Source organism: Belonocnema kinseyi, chromosome 4, assembly GCF_010883055.1.
Source record: "Belonocnema kinseyi isolate 2016_QV_RU_SX_M_011 chromosome 4, B_treatae_v1, whole genome shotgun sequence".
In the NCBI taxonomy this organism is placed as follows: Eukaryota; Metazoa; Arthropoda; class Insecta; order Hymenoptera; family Cynipidae; genus Belonocnema; species Belonocnema kinseyi.
The window spans coordinates 145,101,895-145,121,671 of record NC_046660.1 but is presented as its reverse complement, the minus strand read 5'-3'; the positions used below and the strand labels follow the sequence as shown (position 1 = coordinate 145,121,671).

Below are 19,777 nucleotides of genomic sequence, written 5' to 3'. Positions count from 1 at the left end.
TCGAGTGACAAAGAACGTCACCTTCCACAGGGGCGTCTTTCAGGGCATACCATGAGTCCTCTGCTTTTTTGCATCACACTTCTGCCTCTATCTCTCGCACTAAGAAATTCTTCTGGATGCCTTTTTGGCGACACTAATCATCGAAAGCATAAGGTCACTCATGTATTTTATATGGACGACTTTAGGGCTGGCGACACCCATAGGAATTCTGAGTCGTGTGAGCGAGATACAGAAATATGATAAGCACGTCTCGAAAAAGAAAAGATTACACCGGCACACAAAACCCGGGATCCAAATAACCCAGTTGTCTCATATTTATTCGAAAAACGCAAAAAAAGACGTAAAATAGATATAGATATATCTATATGGTTTTGGGTCGCTGAATCCGAATCCGGTGTCCACATAACCCTGTTGGCTCGCATTTTTTGGAAAAAAACGTAAAAATAGACGTAAAAATGACAAAAACTTATATTTTTGCGTTTTTCGAAAGAATATAAGCCAACTGGGTTATTTGGACCTCGGATTCGAATTCAGTGACCACAAAAACATATAAATATGCTGATTAAGACCACCATACATGATTTTTTTGCAAAAATATCCACGAAAAATAGCTGTTTTCATCGATTTTTGCGTTGCTCGAAAAAATATTAGCCAACTGGGTTATTTGAACACCGGATTCGGATTAAGCGACCCCAAAAGCATATAGATATGCTGATTAAGACCACTGGGCCTGACAATATATTTTTCTTTTTTTTTAAATATACACAAAAATCGCTGTTTTCGTAGATTTTTGCGTTGTTTGAACAAATATGAGCCACCTGGGTCATTTGAACCTCAGATTCGGATTAAGCGACCCCAAATACATAGAGATATGCTGGTATAATCCTCCGCGTAAACCACTTTTTTGTGTACTGGTGTTATTGGCATTCCCGAGGACCCTGAACTCCTGTAATTAAGTTTTATTAGACATCTTGATACTGGATAAACCTATACGTACGTGGGCGTGCTTCACAGCCGCATTCAGGACGCAACATCAGTGAAGGAGTCTCTCCGAAGCAAGTACAAGCATCTTGCTCGGAAGATTTGGTCCTCAAATCTGTCGGCGTTGAACAAGGTATCTGTGACTAGCACGCTTGCCGTGCCTGTTCTACTTTACTCGTTTGGAGTGGTTTATGGACAAAGAGTCTCTTGCATATCAATTCGTCTGTTCCGCGATTATACAGTTCACGCCGCCAAGGCGGACGCGGGCTTCTGAATCGCCAGTGTCTCTATAATTGAATTGTTCTAAGTACAGCTTACAACATCGTTGTAAATGGTCGAGATCCTCTCATAAAAATGGTCAGAAACCACGAAATGTTTAGCAAAGGAGCATTCCTTTACAAAACCGCAGATCAGACGGCAGAGACCCTTGGCCTGAATTTTAACATCAGGAGTAAGGAAAGTGCATTGCTCTATCCAGATGGTTCTTTTCTAAAAGCCGAAGTAAAGAAAGCAGAGGTTGAAAATCTCCGCAAGAGCTAATTTAAAAAAAATGCACGGAACATTTTACAGAAATGTAAAAGAACAGTCCTTGTCAAAAGGAAAAAATTTGGCTTTTCTCAAATCATCAGGGCTTAATTCAGATAAAGAGGGTTTCATTTTCACGTTCCAGGAGGATGTAATTTCCACCTTAGTATACTGCGCCCACATTTTATGTCAAGAAGTTCCCAGCGATAGGTGCAGAGCGCCGCGACACTGCTCTGCCGAGCGCTCCAAGGGAGAAAGTCAATTTTCTGGAACTACAATTTTCGAACAACCGTCTCCGTTGCACACTTGATACCTGACATCGTTCTCCAAAGCTTCGATAAACGAACTATATTCGTGATCGAATTCTCGGCTCCGGCCGTCTAGAGCATCACTGCTATGAAGAAGGATAAGGAGGATACTCTACCCAAAATATTCGGTTAAAGTAAATGTCCCTGTCATTCTTGGATAGCTTCGTGTCTTATTTTACTGAAAACTATTCAGCGTCTGCCTAGCACTCTTCCTAAGTGAAAGAATAATGTTCACACATATATTAAAAAAAAAACGGTTTATTACTAACATCTTAAAAGCAATTGCCCAATTGCAGCTAAAAAAAATACGTACCTAATAGCTTCCGATGTGCTTTCACCTATTTGAGTCTCATGAAAATCGGTAACCCCTTGCCAGTACAGCGTGTCGAGAGTTATGAACTTTAAACATTTTTATATACACTTAGGATGCCTTTAAATATAATTTAAAACAATTTTATCTCTTGAAATAATTCCCTTCCGAGAGAAGAAAAATCATTAGAAATTGTTTTGCTATTGAAAACCCTAAGAAGTTCACAATTTATGAATATCTTTTTAATTTATTACGTAAGATTCATAAGGACTTTTTGTTGTAACGTCAATTGATACAGAAATAAGAAATCTTAAAGAAGGTCTTGAATTTTTAATTGCTTATGACTTTTGAAAAATTAAAAGTTTTGCAAAATCGTTTAGCACCACTGTTTAGCACCATAAATACTACAAAATAACTAAATATAAGCAAAATGGATTACGGGTTTAACCTCTGACAACTACGCCTTTTCGGTGTTTACTAAATGAAACCGAAACATTTGTACTTTTGCTCATTCTTCAATAAATGAGAAATAATTTCTGGTGATGCAAAAACTTTTTAGTCTTAAGGGCATGTAATACTTAGAAAATTATCGATTCTATCAGTTTTAGATTCCCCTGGCTTTTTTTCCTAGAATAACAAATATTTTGTCCTAACAATTTGGGACATGATAGCGAATATACTAACGGACGAACACGCACACTTTTTTCTGGGTTAATTAAAAAAAATTTAATTAGGACTTCCGGATGCAGGCTCGACCATCAAGCTCCTTGCGACAGGCCCAGACCTGTAACCCAGCACATTTCCCAAACTTTTTTTCGCACTTTCTGGAGAAACAATTCATGTTTTACAATACCTGAACCCTAGGGGGATACTTACTTCAATAAATTAAATGAGTAATAATTTAATTCGTACTGCAACAGAAAACTTTAAAATACTACACGACGTACTAAAAATCATTTTGTTTCAAAAGAAAAAAATCTATTTATTTGTTACCACGAGAACGATTCGGTGATTGCATGGGACGAAAAGTAAAAAATGCATATTTTTGGGATACCCTAAACTAAATTGGTTGATATAAACAAAAAAATGGTTGGAGAAAATCATTTCAAATATATGAAACGTATATAAATGAACCAATATTTAAATAAAAAGGTTATCATTCCTTGGAATGCTACTTCTAGACAAATGTTTTGTTTATTCCACTGATTAATTGAAATAATAATCAAAATGATTGACAATGAAGAAAAATCGTTGCTTAATTATAACCTTTCATCATACTATCAAACATGTTTATTGGCAAAAGTCCTAATAAAAAATCTTACCAACATTTGATCTGGGTACACTAGCGCTATTCATTTTTGTATGGTCGTGACTATAAATATCTAAATTCTAGTACGAATAGCCGGATTTTTTAGGTGCAAACAGCAGGAACTGGAAAAAATTCTAGTACATAACGAAATTTCGTTATTAATTTTCAGAATTGTATAGCATGAGCAGACTCTGTCTGTTCTGAAATATGAACTCAGCATAAGATTGTAACAGTATGTAAAGATTAAAAGAGTGCTAAAATGTACCTTTTAAAGTTTTATAATATCCCAGAAAAAGATTTTTATACACTTTGTTGCACAGTACTTATACAAATTAAATTAAGAAACACTACATATTTCACTAATATAAGTTTAGGAAAAATCATCAAGTAGACAATCGTACCAAAACATTCATACTCAGAGATAAGATACATCAAACAATATTACAGTTATAAGTTGAGAATCCTAAACTGTGAAGCCACGAATGAAAAGTGTCTGCATTGGAGCGAAACTTCAAAGAGAGAATAATTATTGTGAAATTATACAGCATTACTTAAGAAATTATGTTTAATATAGAAACTAATGACAGTAGTGAACAAGATTGAATGAAGCATTAAATTTCTTTGGTTAGTCTCTCTAATCGATTCCTGACATGGAATTGCCATGAAAAAGGTGGACAAACGTTCTCTATAATAGGCGTTGCTAGACTTAGTATTTTCTGCGTAGAGAACCTGTAATTTTCGAATTTTAACCAGATATACACTAAAAAAAAAAAGAAGTGTAAACCTGAAATTCATTATTCTCGCGCTAACCACGTACGTGCACATATTTAGTTGCGAAAGTAAGATATTTTATCCTAACGAGTTTTTTCGCGCGCAATATATATGTGTGTGTATGTATGTGTGTTTGACTGTGTGTACACGCGCACGCAGAGATAAATACACATGTTGAAGAAATTGTCGATGGCAAATCTTTTCTTTTTAATAATTAACCACATTGGTTACTTATCTTTAACGCTGATTAATACAAGACGTACGGTGCACTGTTATCTCGCGTACGGCATTTCTTTACAATCTGATACGAGTTTTCACTTGTCTTACAGTCAATTTTTTTGTTGCTTAGTAAATCAACATCACTCTAAGACGCGAGAATAAACAGCTTGTAGGTTGTATTCACTTTGATGTCATCATCGTAACGAATTCTGAAAATAAAATAGAAAATTAGAGTCATACATGTTTATTATAAAATACACTCAGACATATTGTACGAATCGTCTTACTTCGATTTTAGAAGATATTTTAGGAGAATTAGGTGACTTTTAGGCAAGTCCACAATTATTATTACAAGAAAATATATCAATATTACGGGTTATAAGTATTACTATTCAAATTGAGGCGAGGGTCATAATTCCATTCCCTTGTTGGAACAAAAATTACACAAAAATGTATTTTATGCACCTCTGAAATATTTAAAAAAAATCTATTTTCTGAATTATTTATACATAAATTAGGTTCCATACCACAAATTCAGAGCAGATGACGCTACTCCTTTTACGGATGTAGGGCGAACGTTTTCTATTAGAAGCGCGTTTTGACATTTCACACGTGAATAGTAAGGTTATGATTCAGTATTTGGAACTTGGCTTGTAGATATAGAAATGGCAGCACCTAAGATAGATTCTGTATTCTAAAAATAGGAGGAGTCCCCAAATGTGAAACAGTGATAAGAAGGGCCCTTGGGTGGCTGCGGTACTAGCGGTGGCATACCGGTTTAGTTCTTGACCTAAGACGGAAAATACGTTTTTCTCCCGTGACTTAATATTCGCATTTTTATAAATAACAGGACATGTGTGGATGTCACACTTTTAACACTACAATTTTTGGGCGGTTATTTTTATTAGTAATATCACAAAACAGAACAAACAATTTCTAAAAAGAGTTATTACCTTTTTTAACACTTTTTTATGTTTTTAAACATGGGTTTTCATAGTACAACTTTTTCCAATAACATAATTCACACTTGACGCAAGAATATAAGAGGGCATAATAATTTAAAGTTGAAGCAACAATATGAAAGATTCGTTGATTCGAGAAGAAAAGATTGGCTCTAATTTTGTATTTTTTAATTAAAAAAAAAAAAAAACCTTTCGAGCGCTTAAGGCTCTTTATCAGAATGGGTAATTGGTTCTGAATTTGAAAATAAAATATTTTGTTTAATAACCAAAAACGTAAGAACAATAGCAGTGATGCTCATTGTTAGCTATCTCTGCGTTTTTCCGCGTGTCTATGTACCCTTTTCAAAGTTAGGAAAGCGCTATAAGATTACGGTCGGTTAGGAAAACTTACATTATGAAATCATGGATTAATTTAAGTTTAATTAGCAGAAATAATTAATTTATATAATTACAAGTGAAAAAAATGTTTATGAAAATCGGATAATATTTGCAGTAATGATGGAAATCTTTAGATGATAAATAACTTTTGTGCATAGAAACTATTCATTTTTTAGTAAATGGACGCAGCATATTCAGAAAACATGACAAATGTGTCATTTTTAGGAGTTTAGTCGACCTGGAACCTACAGTATTCAACCGATTTGTGCAAAAGTATATGAATTAACTGACATGTGGAAACTCCATACATGGAAAACAGACTGGAAAGATAATAACTTTTTCTCTAATTTGAATATTTGAAAGGTGGATTTCCGAAAGGATGCAAACATCATTTTTAAAATGTTGTGGGTGAACCAAAAGCTATGTTTAAGATAAAATTTTTAATTAGTAAATGGAAGAAAAGTACTTGTTATAAACTTTAAAATGATATAAAGTTCATGAATGTCATAGTTAATAATTATTAGCGAGCGGATTAGATTCACTGTGAAGTTAGCTGTCGAGCGCCACTCAATCCCAAAGGTTCAGAACCCGGCCACACCATAATTTATTCTTGTCAATTTCGAATTGAAAGCATTTGAAATTAAAGAGAAATATATTAAGTGATTTGAATTTAAAACGTTCCAAGTTAGAAAAAAAGTCATTTTAAACAGGAAAGATTGAAAAATTGTATACATCAGTTCACTCGCAAATTTGAGCGCGCGACTGCTGGTTCTCGGGCTTCATGCTCAATAATATATTTACCTCGCGTTACGCGCTCGGGCTTTGTGTTTCCCCCACATTTTGTGCGCTGGACTTGTAAAATTAATGGTAAAAAAATCGACAAATCTAATTTGGTAATTGTGAATTTTCTTTTGTTAAAGTTCCTTCGGCTTTAACGAACACATTATCACGTATCTCGTGCTTCGCTCTCGATTTTGTTTAAAATGTCAAAATTTCTAAATTATGTTCAACACTATTATATCAAATATATATTATACTTATTTGTGCACCTCGATATTGCAAAATAATGTACAAATTTTATTTTTCATATTTACTTTAATGTTTAAACCTTATTTTGCACTAATTTGTATCCTTAACGAGCATTAAAAGTCTATCATTTCAATTCATTTATATTATTACAATTCATAATATCTATTGGTATTGAACCTTCGTATTTTCATTCTCTTGTTTTTAAATTTTTTAAAAAGTGCGCATAATATATAAAAAAATTTGTTTTTAAAAATTGTATTGCAACTTGTGTCGTTTTTACATAAATTTAGTTTGTTAATTTTCAATGTTATTTTGTTAAGATTTAAACTACAAATACGCGTCCTGGCGTAATGCTAAAAAACTTAAAACCATGAAAAAAAACGTTAAAATAAAAAACTTCAATATTCAATATCTACTTCTAAAATTTGCTCATTTTTAAGGGTTAAATTTGAGAAATTATTTTCATAATTTTTTCATACTGAAAAGTGTACAGCTATAAAATCTTTAATTTTGATACTTCTACAATTTCGAAGAATTAAAAAAAACTGAAGTTTTGTGCGTTTGAAACTGAAATCGAACTATTTAGAAGATTTAAAGGCATGTGATACACTCAAATACCTGTATTACCGACCTTACTTTGTCAGGTAACTGAATTTTCTATGAACTTAAGATCTTTTTTGTTGATAAAAATCGGACTGAAACTTGGGAAAATGTATGTATGTATGTATGTATGTATGTATGTGTACTTCACTTGAGTAAAAATTTCGCTAAAAATTATTTTTTCAGAAATAAAAACTGGCACCATTTTTTGATATACATTCTTTGTACCTTAACATTTTTTGAATCTAAGAACTTTTTTTTATATGTAAATAATCGGCCTCAAACTTCGAGAAAAGATACCTTAAACTATTCAATTTAGTTTTCAATTTCAAAAATTCCTTTCCATTATATCCAAAATGTTGTGCTTTTTTTCAAAATTTTACCTGTCTAAAATATTTTAAATTAGAAGGGCCATCTTGGGCGTACGCAAGGCAGACGCAGGGAGAATTCGCGGCGAAAGAATCGTTAGGTATTACCAATAAAAAGTGAGATAGGGTTGCGTGTGAGTTCTAAACTAAAGTGAAGTGGCTTAAAGTGAATTCTGGCCAACACAATAAGAAGGCAGCACCGGTCGAGGAAACAGAGTCGAAGCATGAAAGTCAGGTGGAAACGGTGACAATAACGGAGAAAGGACGAGAGGGAGGTCGAGAAAACAAGTAAAGGAGAAAAATAGCCTTAGTGTAATATGCATGGAGTCTTTTGTTGGGAAAGTGGGAAACAATGATGGAATGCATGGGCGATGATTGACAGAAGAAGCTTTTCGTAAAAACAACAAGATAACTCATTCGCCGTTCGGAAGAAAGAGGAAGGGGTGCCGGGACGATCTAGAAAACGAGAAGTCATCAGAGCCAAAAGATACAGGGGGTACAAATATAGGAGAAAATGGTGAATTGAGTGAAAAGGGGACATCGAAACAGCGGGGGGAAGAAAAAGAGCATAGGGGCACTAAATAAGTGCGAGGAACAGTCAAATGAGATTCAGAGAATGATAGTAGAGAGTGAGGAAAAGGAGGGAGTTATATTCGCGGCAAAGGAGAGAGAGATGAAGGATTTGTGAAGCAAGGTTGGTAGCATTGGAGAAAACAGCATTACAATCAACAGAAAATGGCGTGTTGCAGAGGAGGGAATATGAGACGAATAGTGCGAGTAGCTGAACCAAGAGAAAAGGAAGATGCACTGCGAAGAGATGAACAGGAGACAGGAAGTGAAGAAGTTGCTCAGAACCAACAGGTATAAAATGAGATAATGGAATACCCAAGTTGGATTCGAGAGAATGAATTAAAGTACGAGCTCAAAGAAAAAAAGGAAAAATTGGATAGTAGTAAGGGGTTTCAGAGCAGTAGGAATAAAAAGACTAAATAAGGAAATGAAGAAGTACTTTTTGATATGACGGGTGAAAAATTTTTATTGAAGAAATGAGTGATAGGTGGGGGCATACTGATAAAATGCAGTTCTGGATAGCCGAACGAAGATTAATGGAAAAGAAGAGCAGACTGTAGGGAAGGAAAATAAGAATAGAAGCTGATCTGATGCCGAGAGAAATTGAATTCCAAAGGTGGATAGATTACGAGATGAGAAGGGGCAAGAAGAAAGAGGAATTTGCCAGTAGAAGTTACAATAGGATGCACAGTAGGGAATGGAGACGGTTTGGAACGAGGAAGAACGAGCGATGGAAGAAAAGCCCTTTCAGAATAGACTAGGTTCCCCAAAAAATTGGAGAGCCTGGAGAGAATAATTTTAGAATTAATTGAGGAATTACTTGGAACATAGCAGGAGGTAACAAATTACTGGATACGTCGGATTTTTGGGAGAACTATGATCTAGTAATACTTCAAGAGACCTGAATGGAGGACAGCAATCCACAAGAGTTCAAGAACAGGCTTAATAAAAACTGTCACTGGAGCGGAAAACCAGCAGAAAGAGTGAAAAAAGAGACAGAGCCAGTGGAGGTCATCTAACCGGAGTGAAAAAAGATATAAGTGAGCGTGTGAGTATTGAAGAATGGGAATCTGGTATTACTGTTAAAGGCGAAAATTTAAAAGCATTAGGAAAAGATATATTGTTTGTCACTGTATAAATATACTAGTTATACTAGGGGACCTGAATGCTAGACTGGGGGAAGAGTGTGGGGGGGTGTACAATGTAGCGCGGGGGAATTAAATACAGGCCACTCAAATAAGAGAAATTCCGAAGACAAATTATTAAACGCGTAAGGAAAAAAACTACTAGGTATGTGTGAGGACTTTGGTTTAAGGATATTAAATGGTAGAACTATGGGTGATTTAGGGGGTAAATGAATGCATATCTGCGTAGACGGAGCCTCAGTGCTAGATTATGTTACTCTCGGAGAAAGCATTTGATACGGTGGATAGGGAAGTTCTCTACTAGAAATTGCACAAAATCGGAATTCAAGGAAGGATGCTGAAAATGATCAAGACAATATACAGGGTTACAGTCAACGATGTCTTGACGGCAGAGAGGAACACGGAATGTTTTGAAACCAAAAGAGAGGTAAGACCAGGATGCCCGCTAAGGCCCTCACCGTTCAATATATTTTTGGACGACATAGACGACTAATGGGTTTGAAAAAACGAAGGTTTTTTCCAGATGGGTTAAGCATTATGCTGAAAACTCTGGAGAAGTACGTGGATAAGACGGACTCGAAATAAATGTAAATAAATCAAAGGTAGTTGTTTTTCGAAAAAGAGGGAGGAGAAAGAAAGGGGAAGAATGGAGAATTTATGGGGACAAGGCGGAAGAAGTTGACAATGGCAAACAAAATGCAAAAGGTAGCTAACATAGCATGGGGAGTCATGACAAGGGCAAATATTTCAGGTCTAGATAAAATATTATATCTGATGGACGTTCTCGTAAAATCTGGCGGTTTGTATGGAGTAGAAATTTAGGGTTAGGAGAGGTGGGAAGAATTGGAAAGAGCGCAAGCAAAATTCATAAAAATGGCAATAAGTTTGGATAAAAGCACTCCCCAAATATACCTGAAGATTGGAAGCAGGTCGAAACAGCGTAAGAATAAAAGCAGGAAATAGGGCTAGTAGATATAGTATAATCGGGATTTTGGAAATTACGGCGGGTAGGCTGCCGAATATTTGCTTCAAAGAAGAGCTTAGAAGAATTCAAAACAAAGATCCGACAGAGTGAGGAAAAGGATTAATGTTGACCCTGAGGGAGGTCGGAGACGGAGAAACTTTGAACAGGGCTTGGAAAGGAAAGGTGTAAAAATTAAAAGAGATTGGGAATAATTTCGCTAAGGGCATTAGGACAACAAAAGAACAAGAGATCCAAATGGATTGGCTTATGGTAGACGAATCTTCTTACTGTCAATTGTACAGGACGAGAAAGAAGGAACTGGGGAAAGAAAAGAATTGGCGTTATAAAAAAGTAGGGTACAAGGACAAGAACCAATGGGCTAAGCTAAGATGAGCGGCTGACAGTAAAAAGTGGAAATATCTCGTTGTTGAGTAAGAAGCAGCTATAGAAAAGTACCTACAAAAATGGATATAATTTCACGGCAGTAAAAAGTAGCAATAGAATATTGGCTGTAAGAAGTAGACAACGGTGCTTGAGCCGTAAGAAAGGGGAACAGAAAAACTTGGCAGTAACAAGTGGACAAACGTCGCGTGTCGGTGAATCGGCTCTGTTACGCGCTACGAAGACAAGCCTCGCCCAAAGCCGAAAATGCACGAGGACGAACCCAATCTCGCCCGACTGGACGATTCGCTTTCAGTGGCTAACTAGCTATTAGGAGTTTTTCGGTAAACTGAATTTTCACTGAATTTTACAGGGCGTCCAGGCCGTCAGGAGACTGAAAGAAAGTTCATGACGTTTTAAACGATTGCTTTCCGACGAATTCTAAGATAAAGTTGAAAAGAGATCACAAAACATATTTTATTGTTTCCTAAAATTTTTTAAAAGTGTGCAAAATATTTTTTGGACTTTTGAAATTTTTCCATATTAGATAATTTTAGAAAAATTAAAAAACATAATTCTTTTAAAGCCTTCTTGTGCAATTTTGTTGCAAATTTTTTTAAAGTTTATATTGGTTGATATAATGTACTTTCAAATTTGATAAGAGACGTCAGAAATTTTAAACGATTCAAAAATAATTAAAACTTGTCAAGATTTTTGATGAATTTCCTAAGATTTGACGAAAATTTAAAGAAATTTAGTTTCCTTGGAATTTTGACAAACATTTGGGTCAGTTAAAAATATTTTCAGGAATTTAAGACGAGTCAAACAAATAAGAAATATTCAGAAATTTGAAAACATTTCAGAAAATTTATTAAATATTTCTTCATTTCTCACCAATTTACCAATTCTGTAAAATAAAACAATTTCTTTAAAATATCCTAGAATCTTTTCTGACACATCTGATATATTCAAGAATCTTTTTTCAATTTCCTTGAAAATCTTATAATAATTATATTTATATAAATTAAAAAAACAAACTGATAATACTTATTTTCTTGTTTTCATTCTCTGAATTTAATTTCTACTCGAAATAAAGTGTTTTAAATGAATGTATAAACAACAGTTTTTATTCCAAATCTCACGGGGTTTTTTTGTACCATGTTGGACGCCAGGGAAAAATAAATAAAAAACTATTCTAAAAATATGTTAATTAGTTATTAAAATTCCCCCACCCCAACGCAATGTGACACAGACCGTAACATATCTTTTTGGCCTTCTCCTCATCGCCGTTACGTCAAATTTTGTGTTTTATGTTTAAAAGCATGAGAGACGTTTCCTATACAAAAGTGTTTTAACATGAAGTATCATAAAAAGGATTTTCAATATTTTCGTAGTCATACAAATATGGAAGTTACCTTACTTAAGTACTACTTGCAATTCACCAATTTAAAACAATTTTTCACTGCCATAAAAAATAAAAAATTGTATTTATAATGACGTAACATGAATATTTCGAATAACTATTTATATGTTAGACTGCCTCGAATTGTTCTTAACATTTTAAAAAGTCATTCAAAATGTAAAAAAATTACTTTATAATCTTCTAAATTTTCGCGAGCATTTGAAAAAAATTTGTTCATGCTCTTGATATAAATCTTTTCGTCGAATATGGCCAACCCTGTACTCTTCTGCAATTAATGACACAATCACAATGAATGTAGAGTAATATTTTCTGGCTTAATATGTCTCGCAATTGTTTAAACAATTGAAAATCACTCACTTGCCCCTTTTCCGAGGGTAGATTGAAAAGTTTCTTACCTAACTAAGAAAGAGAGAGAATTCAGACAAATTTCAATAATTTTCCACTCGTGGAGTGAAAGAAGTAGAAAGAGCAAACTTTGATGTCAATCCAGCGATTTAGAATGATACAAAAATATAAAAAACTTTTGAGAATTTTCAAAGAAATGCTATGAAAAATGAATTAATAGCTGTCATTACAAGTGGGTTGTGAGTTTTGAAATTCATGTAGCTTGCAAAGTACTTGAGTAAATGCAAATGATTTTTGTAGTTTTAAAATTTTTCTCTGAAAATTTTTACAAGTAAATTTTTTGTTCAAAATAGTGAAAAAATTATTTGTTATAAGTACGTGAAACTAAAAAGAAATAAAAATATGTTTGTTATTCATGTTTTTATATAGTAATTACAAAACCAGAGTGACCGCTTGACCGGGAAAATAGGAATTTTTTGTAAAAACCAGGATATGACCGTAAATTTATTTTTTGATCGGGAATGTTACCAATTTTTAGAATAATAACAGACTTTTCAAGAGAAAACACCCAGCAGAAAATTTCTGCCTCAAAGTATTCAAAGCAAATGCTCAAGACACAATGGGACATATCTCGTAATTTCAAATTGGCGTAACTTGGTAAAGAAAAATGGTAATTGAACTCTGCCACTCTCAGATTAATGAGAAAGAACAGTACTATATGATACAACTAAAGAAAAAATCCTAAAAAAATGTTCTGTCTTCTGTACATAACCTGAAAAGTAGCAAAAAACGCCATTTTTGGGTACATAACCTCAAATATCTTAAAATCCTAACGTGATGGGCCGAATGTGACTCTGGATTGGGATTCTACCGAAAAAATTTCTTCGGAAATTACCCTCGACTTTCCAACAACAAAACCATGTTGGCCTATGTAATTTATTCAATCTCATACGATATTACGAATTTCGTATTACATGATAATTTAACCCTTGTGTGCACACCCGTGTACCCACCACAATACATTTTTGCTTCTGACTGGAATAAAAAATAAAATTCCGCTTCGAGTCTCCAGATCATCTTCATTTGGTTCAATTGTGAGCGAATCGTGCATATAGGTCATTTAAGATTTTTGTTTGCAAAAATAATCGACTTTAAGTATACCTTCTTGGTGGACGCACCCTGGGTACCCACCATAGAAAAAATTCAATTTTGAGTGGATTATAACTTCTTTATCAAGATATTTGACTTATTTACGTGAAATGGGTTGAGTAATGATAGGATACATGAAATTTAAGATAATTAAAACCTTTATTGTTCATATTCTTGACATATGTGTCTACACATCCGCACCACCGAAAAAGACGATTTGCACTGACTACACCGATGCTGCAGACTGATGCAACACTTTCGCTTCCCCTTTTAAACAAGATACAGTATGTATACTGTTTAAAAAAGCCTCTAGAACACACTTCTGATGTTGATTTATAAATTTAAACGACACAGAAAAGATTTTTATCGCATACATATTTAAAAAATAAAAAAAAATACGGGTACCCTGGGCGTGTGGAAAACGTGGGTAACGTTGGGTGTGCACACAAGGTTTAAAGTAAATTCGATTAAATTTCTTAAATAAATTTCAAGTTTAATTGTTCAATGTTTACATTATGAGATCATTTAATTTACAGTGCGCAGTCCTAAAATCTTTTAGTTTAAAAAGTTTCCATTTTAGCACTTCATTTGGAACCGTGAATTTTCAATGTGAAATATTTTAAAATGAGGTTTGGAAAACTTGAAAGAATTAAAAATTAAGAAATTCGAATTTGAACTTGTTCGATAAAAAATATTTTAAGTTTATCGACTGTAAATATAAATAATTTAATGATTTTAATGCGTAAACTGTCGTATTTAAAGAACTTTGAACGTCTGATTTAAATTTTATAAACTATTTTTAATGAAAATAACTTCAAATTAATAGATTTATAATCAAACGCTTTTTCCAGTGAACGAGTGAGCGATCGGGTGAGAGGGTTCGGGACAGAGAGGGGGGTAGGGGAGAGAGAGAACGCAACTACATCTTAGTCTACTTATTCCTAACATTACTATTATTTAAAATGTTTACTCTTCTAATTTAAGCGACTTCCGTTGCCATTTTCTTTCACTTTTCTTGTACCACCATTTTGCCACTTTTTTCACACGCATTTTTACTCATTTCCTTCTTTATAGCACCCTCCAATTCCTTCATCCATTCTTCCCCTAATATCTTTACTACATTCTCTTGCCCGATTGCTTTATCTTCCATTCCTTTCGTACATCCTTCCCATACATGCTCCCATGTTTCCGCTTCCTATTCACATATTCTGCACTTTCTGTTTTCTTCCTTTTCCAAATACATTCCCCCCCTTTCCTCGGTCCCCTTTATATGCCTTTCTTGTAAACTCTCAATATCTTTTCTTTCTTTCGATCCCTAAATGTCTGCTCCATAACCTAATATCGGCCATACCAGCGTATCAAATATCCACATTCTCCTTCTCCAGTTTTTTAAAACGTTTTTTCATGTTCCCCATACATGTTTCATTGCCCCTGCTGCTTTTCTTTATTCTTTCTCCTATATGAACTTTATGATCTCCATTCGTTTGCAAGATATATCCCAAATATTTAAACTCTTTTACTTCTTCTAACTTTATTCCCTTCCATGTACCCGTCAATTTTTTCTTTCTGTCTCGTCCTTTTGTAAATCTCATTATCTTTGTCTTTTCTACATTTAAATTCAACTTCTTCCCATCTAAGTATTTCTCTAATCTTGTAATTAAGACCGCCCTCCATTCTTTATCTATTGTCATCAACACTGTATCATCTGCGTATGCCAGTGAATATATATCTTTTCTTTCCCTATCCCAACTCCTCCCTAACCTTTCCTCCTCATTTCTTCTTCCAAGCCTGATATTAATATATTAAATAAAAATAGGCTCAGAGGACATCCCTGTCTCACTCCTTTCTCCAACCAGAAATCTCCTACTTGCTATCTACCTTTAACCTTCTTTTTGTCCCTCTAAAAATTTCCGATATTCTCTTTATTAATCCCTCTCTTATCCCCAACTTCTTTCTTTAATCTCTGCTACAAAACAGTCGCATATACTTCATAGTTTTGGCATCAGCGTCACACCCCTATAATCTTTACCCTCCCCTGCTTTGCCTTTCTTCACTATTGGTATCACTACTCCTTTCCATAACTCTAGCTACACTTCTCCTAACCATACTCTGTTACATATTATCCATGCCCATTGCTTTAACTCCATCCCTCTACATTTCCAAACTTCATTTGGAATCTCACCTATACTAGGTGCCTTTCCTTCTTTTATTATTCGCACCACCTTGACTATTTCTTCCATTGTTATGTCCTCTTCCTCATCTCTTTCTCTACCATATTTTCCTCCTTTACTATCTTTTCTCTCTACTACATCTAGTAAATTCAAAAAATATTTTTTCAATTTATCATTTCAATATCTTGGTTTACTCTTTTTTCCCCTTTTCTCTCTAATTATTACCTACCAAACCTCTTTTTCCATCCTAGCCTTCTCAGCCGCTTCCTCAAACCTTTTATACTCTTCCTTATTCTTTTGATCACAAAACTCAGTATACTCCTTTTTTTCTCCTGTATTGTTCTTCAGTACTTTTTCCTCTTCTTCATTTCATCAATTCCTCTCAGACCTTTCTCTCTTTGCAATCCTCAAACTATTCACTCCCCCCTCCCCCTACTAACTTTATTTTTGCTTGAGTTTTCGCTTGAGTGCACATTTTACCTTTGCTATCTTTTTATCCATATATTATATATTCTCTCCCCTTTTCCTTTCCTACAATTCGCACTTCCTCGATCTCACGGTTCAAGCTTTCTATTTTCTTTATCTTAATCTTGCACCTCCTCTGCATTTGTATTAGTATCTTCCTTCTTTTCTAGTTTTGTTCCAATGTCCGCATAATCTTCTCTAACTTTTCCCTGACTTCTTCCTATTTCTTCATTTCTTTCCGAAGTTCAGCAATTTCCCGCTTAATTTATTTCCTTATTTCCGCTCCCCATTTCTCATGGTTTTCTTCATAAATTCCCATTACTTCTATCATGAGTACGCGAATTTCTTTAATCTTTCCTCTGTCATCGGTTCTTTACTTTCATCTCAGTTTCGTTCAGTCTCCTCGCTATTTTCATCCTTATCTACAAAAATATGTTTTACCGACTCCGATCTCAACATATTTGGATATTTCAAGCTTGAACAGATATCTTCCTTGTCTTGAATGCTTCCCCTCTCTTCTTTTTGATGAAAGCCTTCAATCGATCCCACGTTTTTTGCTCTCAATCTCTCCTTCTCTACCGTTTTCCTGTACTTTTTCCTTGCCTTTCTTTCTTTGATCGGCCCTTTCGGTGTACCAAAAACTTTCTGCTCTAAATCCGTTTTTCCCTTAACGTCACTCGCTCCGCTAGCCATGAATCCAATTTAAACGCTCCCGCCTTCTATCCTTCCCTGCCTCTATCTACCGCCGCGTTGTGGAACCTGCCTTGCCTTTCTATGTCTCTACCCCACCCTGCTACTATCAACCCGATTAACCCAGTCCTCCCACCCTGTCATAAATCTGAAACCAACGTAATCTAACTTCCACAAAAATCTATCTCAGTCCTAAAAAATACCTTCATCCCCTTGTCAATCTCACAACCCCCCACAAACATATCCTTCTACGCACTTCCAACAATCCACTTTACTCAAATTTCACCACAAATGTCAGAAAAACTCAGTCTCAACCATTCCCGGTACCTCACACTTTCATTCCGGAAACGGAAGCCAATTTGTAAGTCATCATTGTATTGAATGTTAATTGGTTTATTTTTATTTTTATTATTGTTTCTGATTTAAAATTGCTTAAAATTTCTTCAAATCAGAATATTTAAAATGAGAGCATGGATTTGAATTTTTTAACCAGGAATCTTTGAACTGCTTTATTAATAGAAGTTTTTAAATTTTTCAGTTTAACGACATTGGTTTTAAAATTATTTACTCGAAAATAAACTCGTTCACTGTTATTAAACAATCTTTGAAATGAAATAAATTTATATTTATATTTTAAGTGTGTCTTCCACCGATTAATAATTTTATAATTTGCAAAACAGCACTTCTAGTCCGTATGAATCTTTTTTTTTAATTGATTTCTCCTGGTGAAGCAAGACATTTTTTTATGGAAGGGTTTTAACATCTATTTTCTCGACATTTTTTTCTGTTAATATTGATTATTCCCACATAAATGTCAGTGAAAAAGGTTTGAAACTCACGGAAGTGCCATATATTTTTCGTGCTTGCGCAATATCGCTTATCGGCCTATTCGGCGGTACATAACTAAATTAAAAAAATTACCCATGAGAGGGTATGAAAAAGTCCAGTAGTGGGACTCCGATACCTTACTGAAAATCGAACGGACACTTTTTTCTAACATTTGAAGATAGAAATAAAGGTTCGTTCGATTTTTGCCTGAGAAACAGCATCAGAGCCCCACTGATAGACGTAAAACACACATATAAAATTCCCGCTTCAAAATAAGAAACCCCGTACCTTTCGCGCAACAATGAAACTTGCGTACAATTCCCGCGTTTCACGCTTTCCCACACTATATATATCCTGAAATTGGTCAACTTTTATACATTAAACTTTATTTACTTGGATTTAGAAACTCAATACCTCAGCAGAATGATGTAAGATTAGTTCTGTTTAAAAATTCAATATGTAATATATAAGCAAATACTGAATATTTCAGATCAGAATTTGATCGAAATTAAAAAATCTGTGCAAATTGCTAAAAAATAAGGGCTTGTATATAACTAAAAGTTTTAATTTGAAAGAATATGATTCTGAAATCATTTTGAATATAATCAGTCGCTTTAAAGAATATTTCAATGTAAAAAATAATTATTATTTATAAAAGTTGTAAATGTACAATTAATAGAAAATATAAAAAAGTTAACAATATGTTATTATTCCCCGAGAGGAAAGAAACTTTAAACTACTCTCATGAAAATTATGTAAACAACTTTACTAGACTGAATATATTTTGATTGGTTCGATTCTGATTAAATATATTTCATTTGAAAACTTTAATATAAAAAAATTAACTAAATGCATTGAAGTCTTCCCAATTTCAAGACTCCTGTACACGGCTATTTTAAATTGCGCAGTTCCATCACCTCCCACCACGGTCACTTTACACTCTCATAAATGTCAGAATAGTATTATTTGTCAGGCGTAGAATGTATTTTTTCCGTCATGTTCCATTATTTTGTCGATTGACGACCTTTCAGTGTCATGTAACAAAATAAAATATCAAAAATTGCAGGATAATTGTATTTCGTGACACTCGACAGGTCTTCAATCGACAAAATAATGGAAGATGACTGAGAAAATACATTGTATACTTAAGAAATATTACTATTCAGACCTTTATATCTTACCTTTCAGTTTAGAATATTTTCTCCGAAAAGTTGGCTGCACTCCTATGTCAAGAACTATGTATGCTAACCTTCCTGGCCACCGACATTTCTACTTATTCTAGCATTCTACACTTTAAAAATGTTAATTTTCAACGTTACTTTTGTAAGTTTATAATACTTTCCAAAGATTTCCAACTATGCCAGCATTACTCCGTCCGCAACGTCATGTTGCAAAACTAACTATTCCGCTAAATATTTGAGTGGCTTTTTAATTCATTATATTGATTTTTAGTTCGACAATTATCGTACGGGTGTATTTTTCTGTATCATTATATTTATCATTATTTCTATCTCCACCTTTACGCCCATCCTGTTTCCTCTTACCCTATTTATCACCTCTCATTCCATCCCTTCCTTTAATAATGCGTTCTCTACCTCCTTCTCTATGTACCTTTACTTCCACCCTTTTTCGTTCAACTTTCGCTTATAATTTCGTTTGCATCTATTGTACTGCCTTTTGCCTTCCTCTTCTTTCCTGAATTCTCTTACACTCTATTTCATTCTCTTTATCCTTCTCACATTGCTCATCTTACCATCTTTTTCTTACCCATTCGACCTCTCCTTTGGCCTTACCTCTTCTCATATTTTCTTAATCATCCCTCTCATACTTTTTATTATATTGTCTACCCCTTCCTCTTCCATACACCGTCTCACTAGCACGTTTAG

General features: G+C 34.3%; 1 protein-coding gene across 1 annotated transcript in view; it reads right to left on the bottom strand.

The window, feature by feature from the left end:
• Positions 1-3,695: 3,695 nt before the first annotated feature.
• The window catches only part of LOC117172173 (calmodulin), a 33,605-nt gene continuing 17,523 nt past the window's right edge, over positions 3,696-19,777 (bottom strand). Inside the window, exon 2 of the mRNA XM_033359999.1 lies at positions 3,696-4,632. Coding sequence (XP_033215890.1) covers positions 4,604-4,632 — 29 coding nt within the window. The 3' untranslated portion in view covers positions 3,696-4,603. The remainder of the gene's footprint in view (positions 4,633-19,777) is intronic.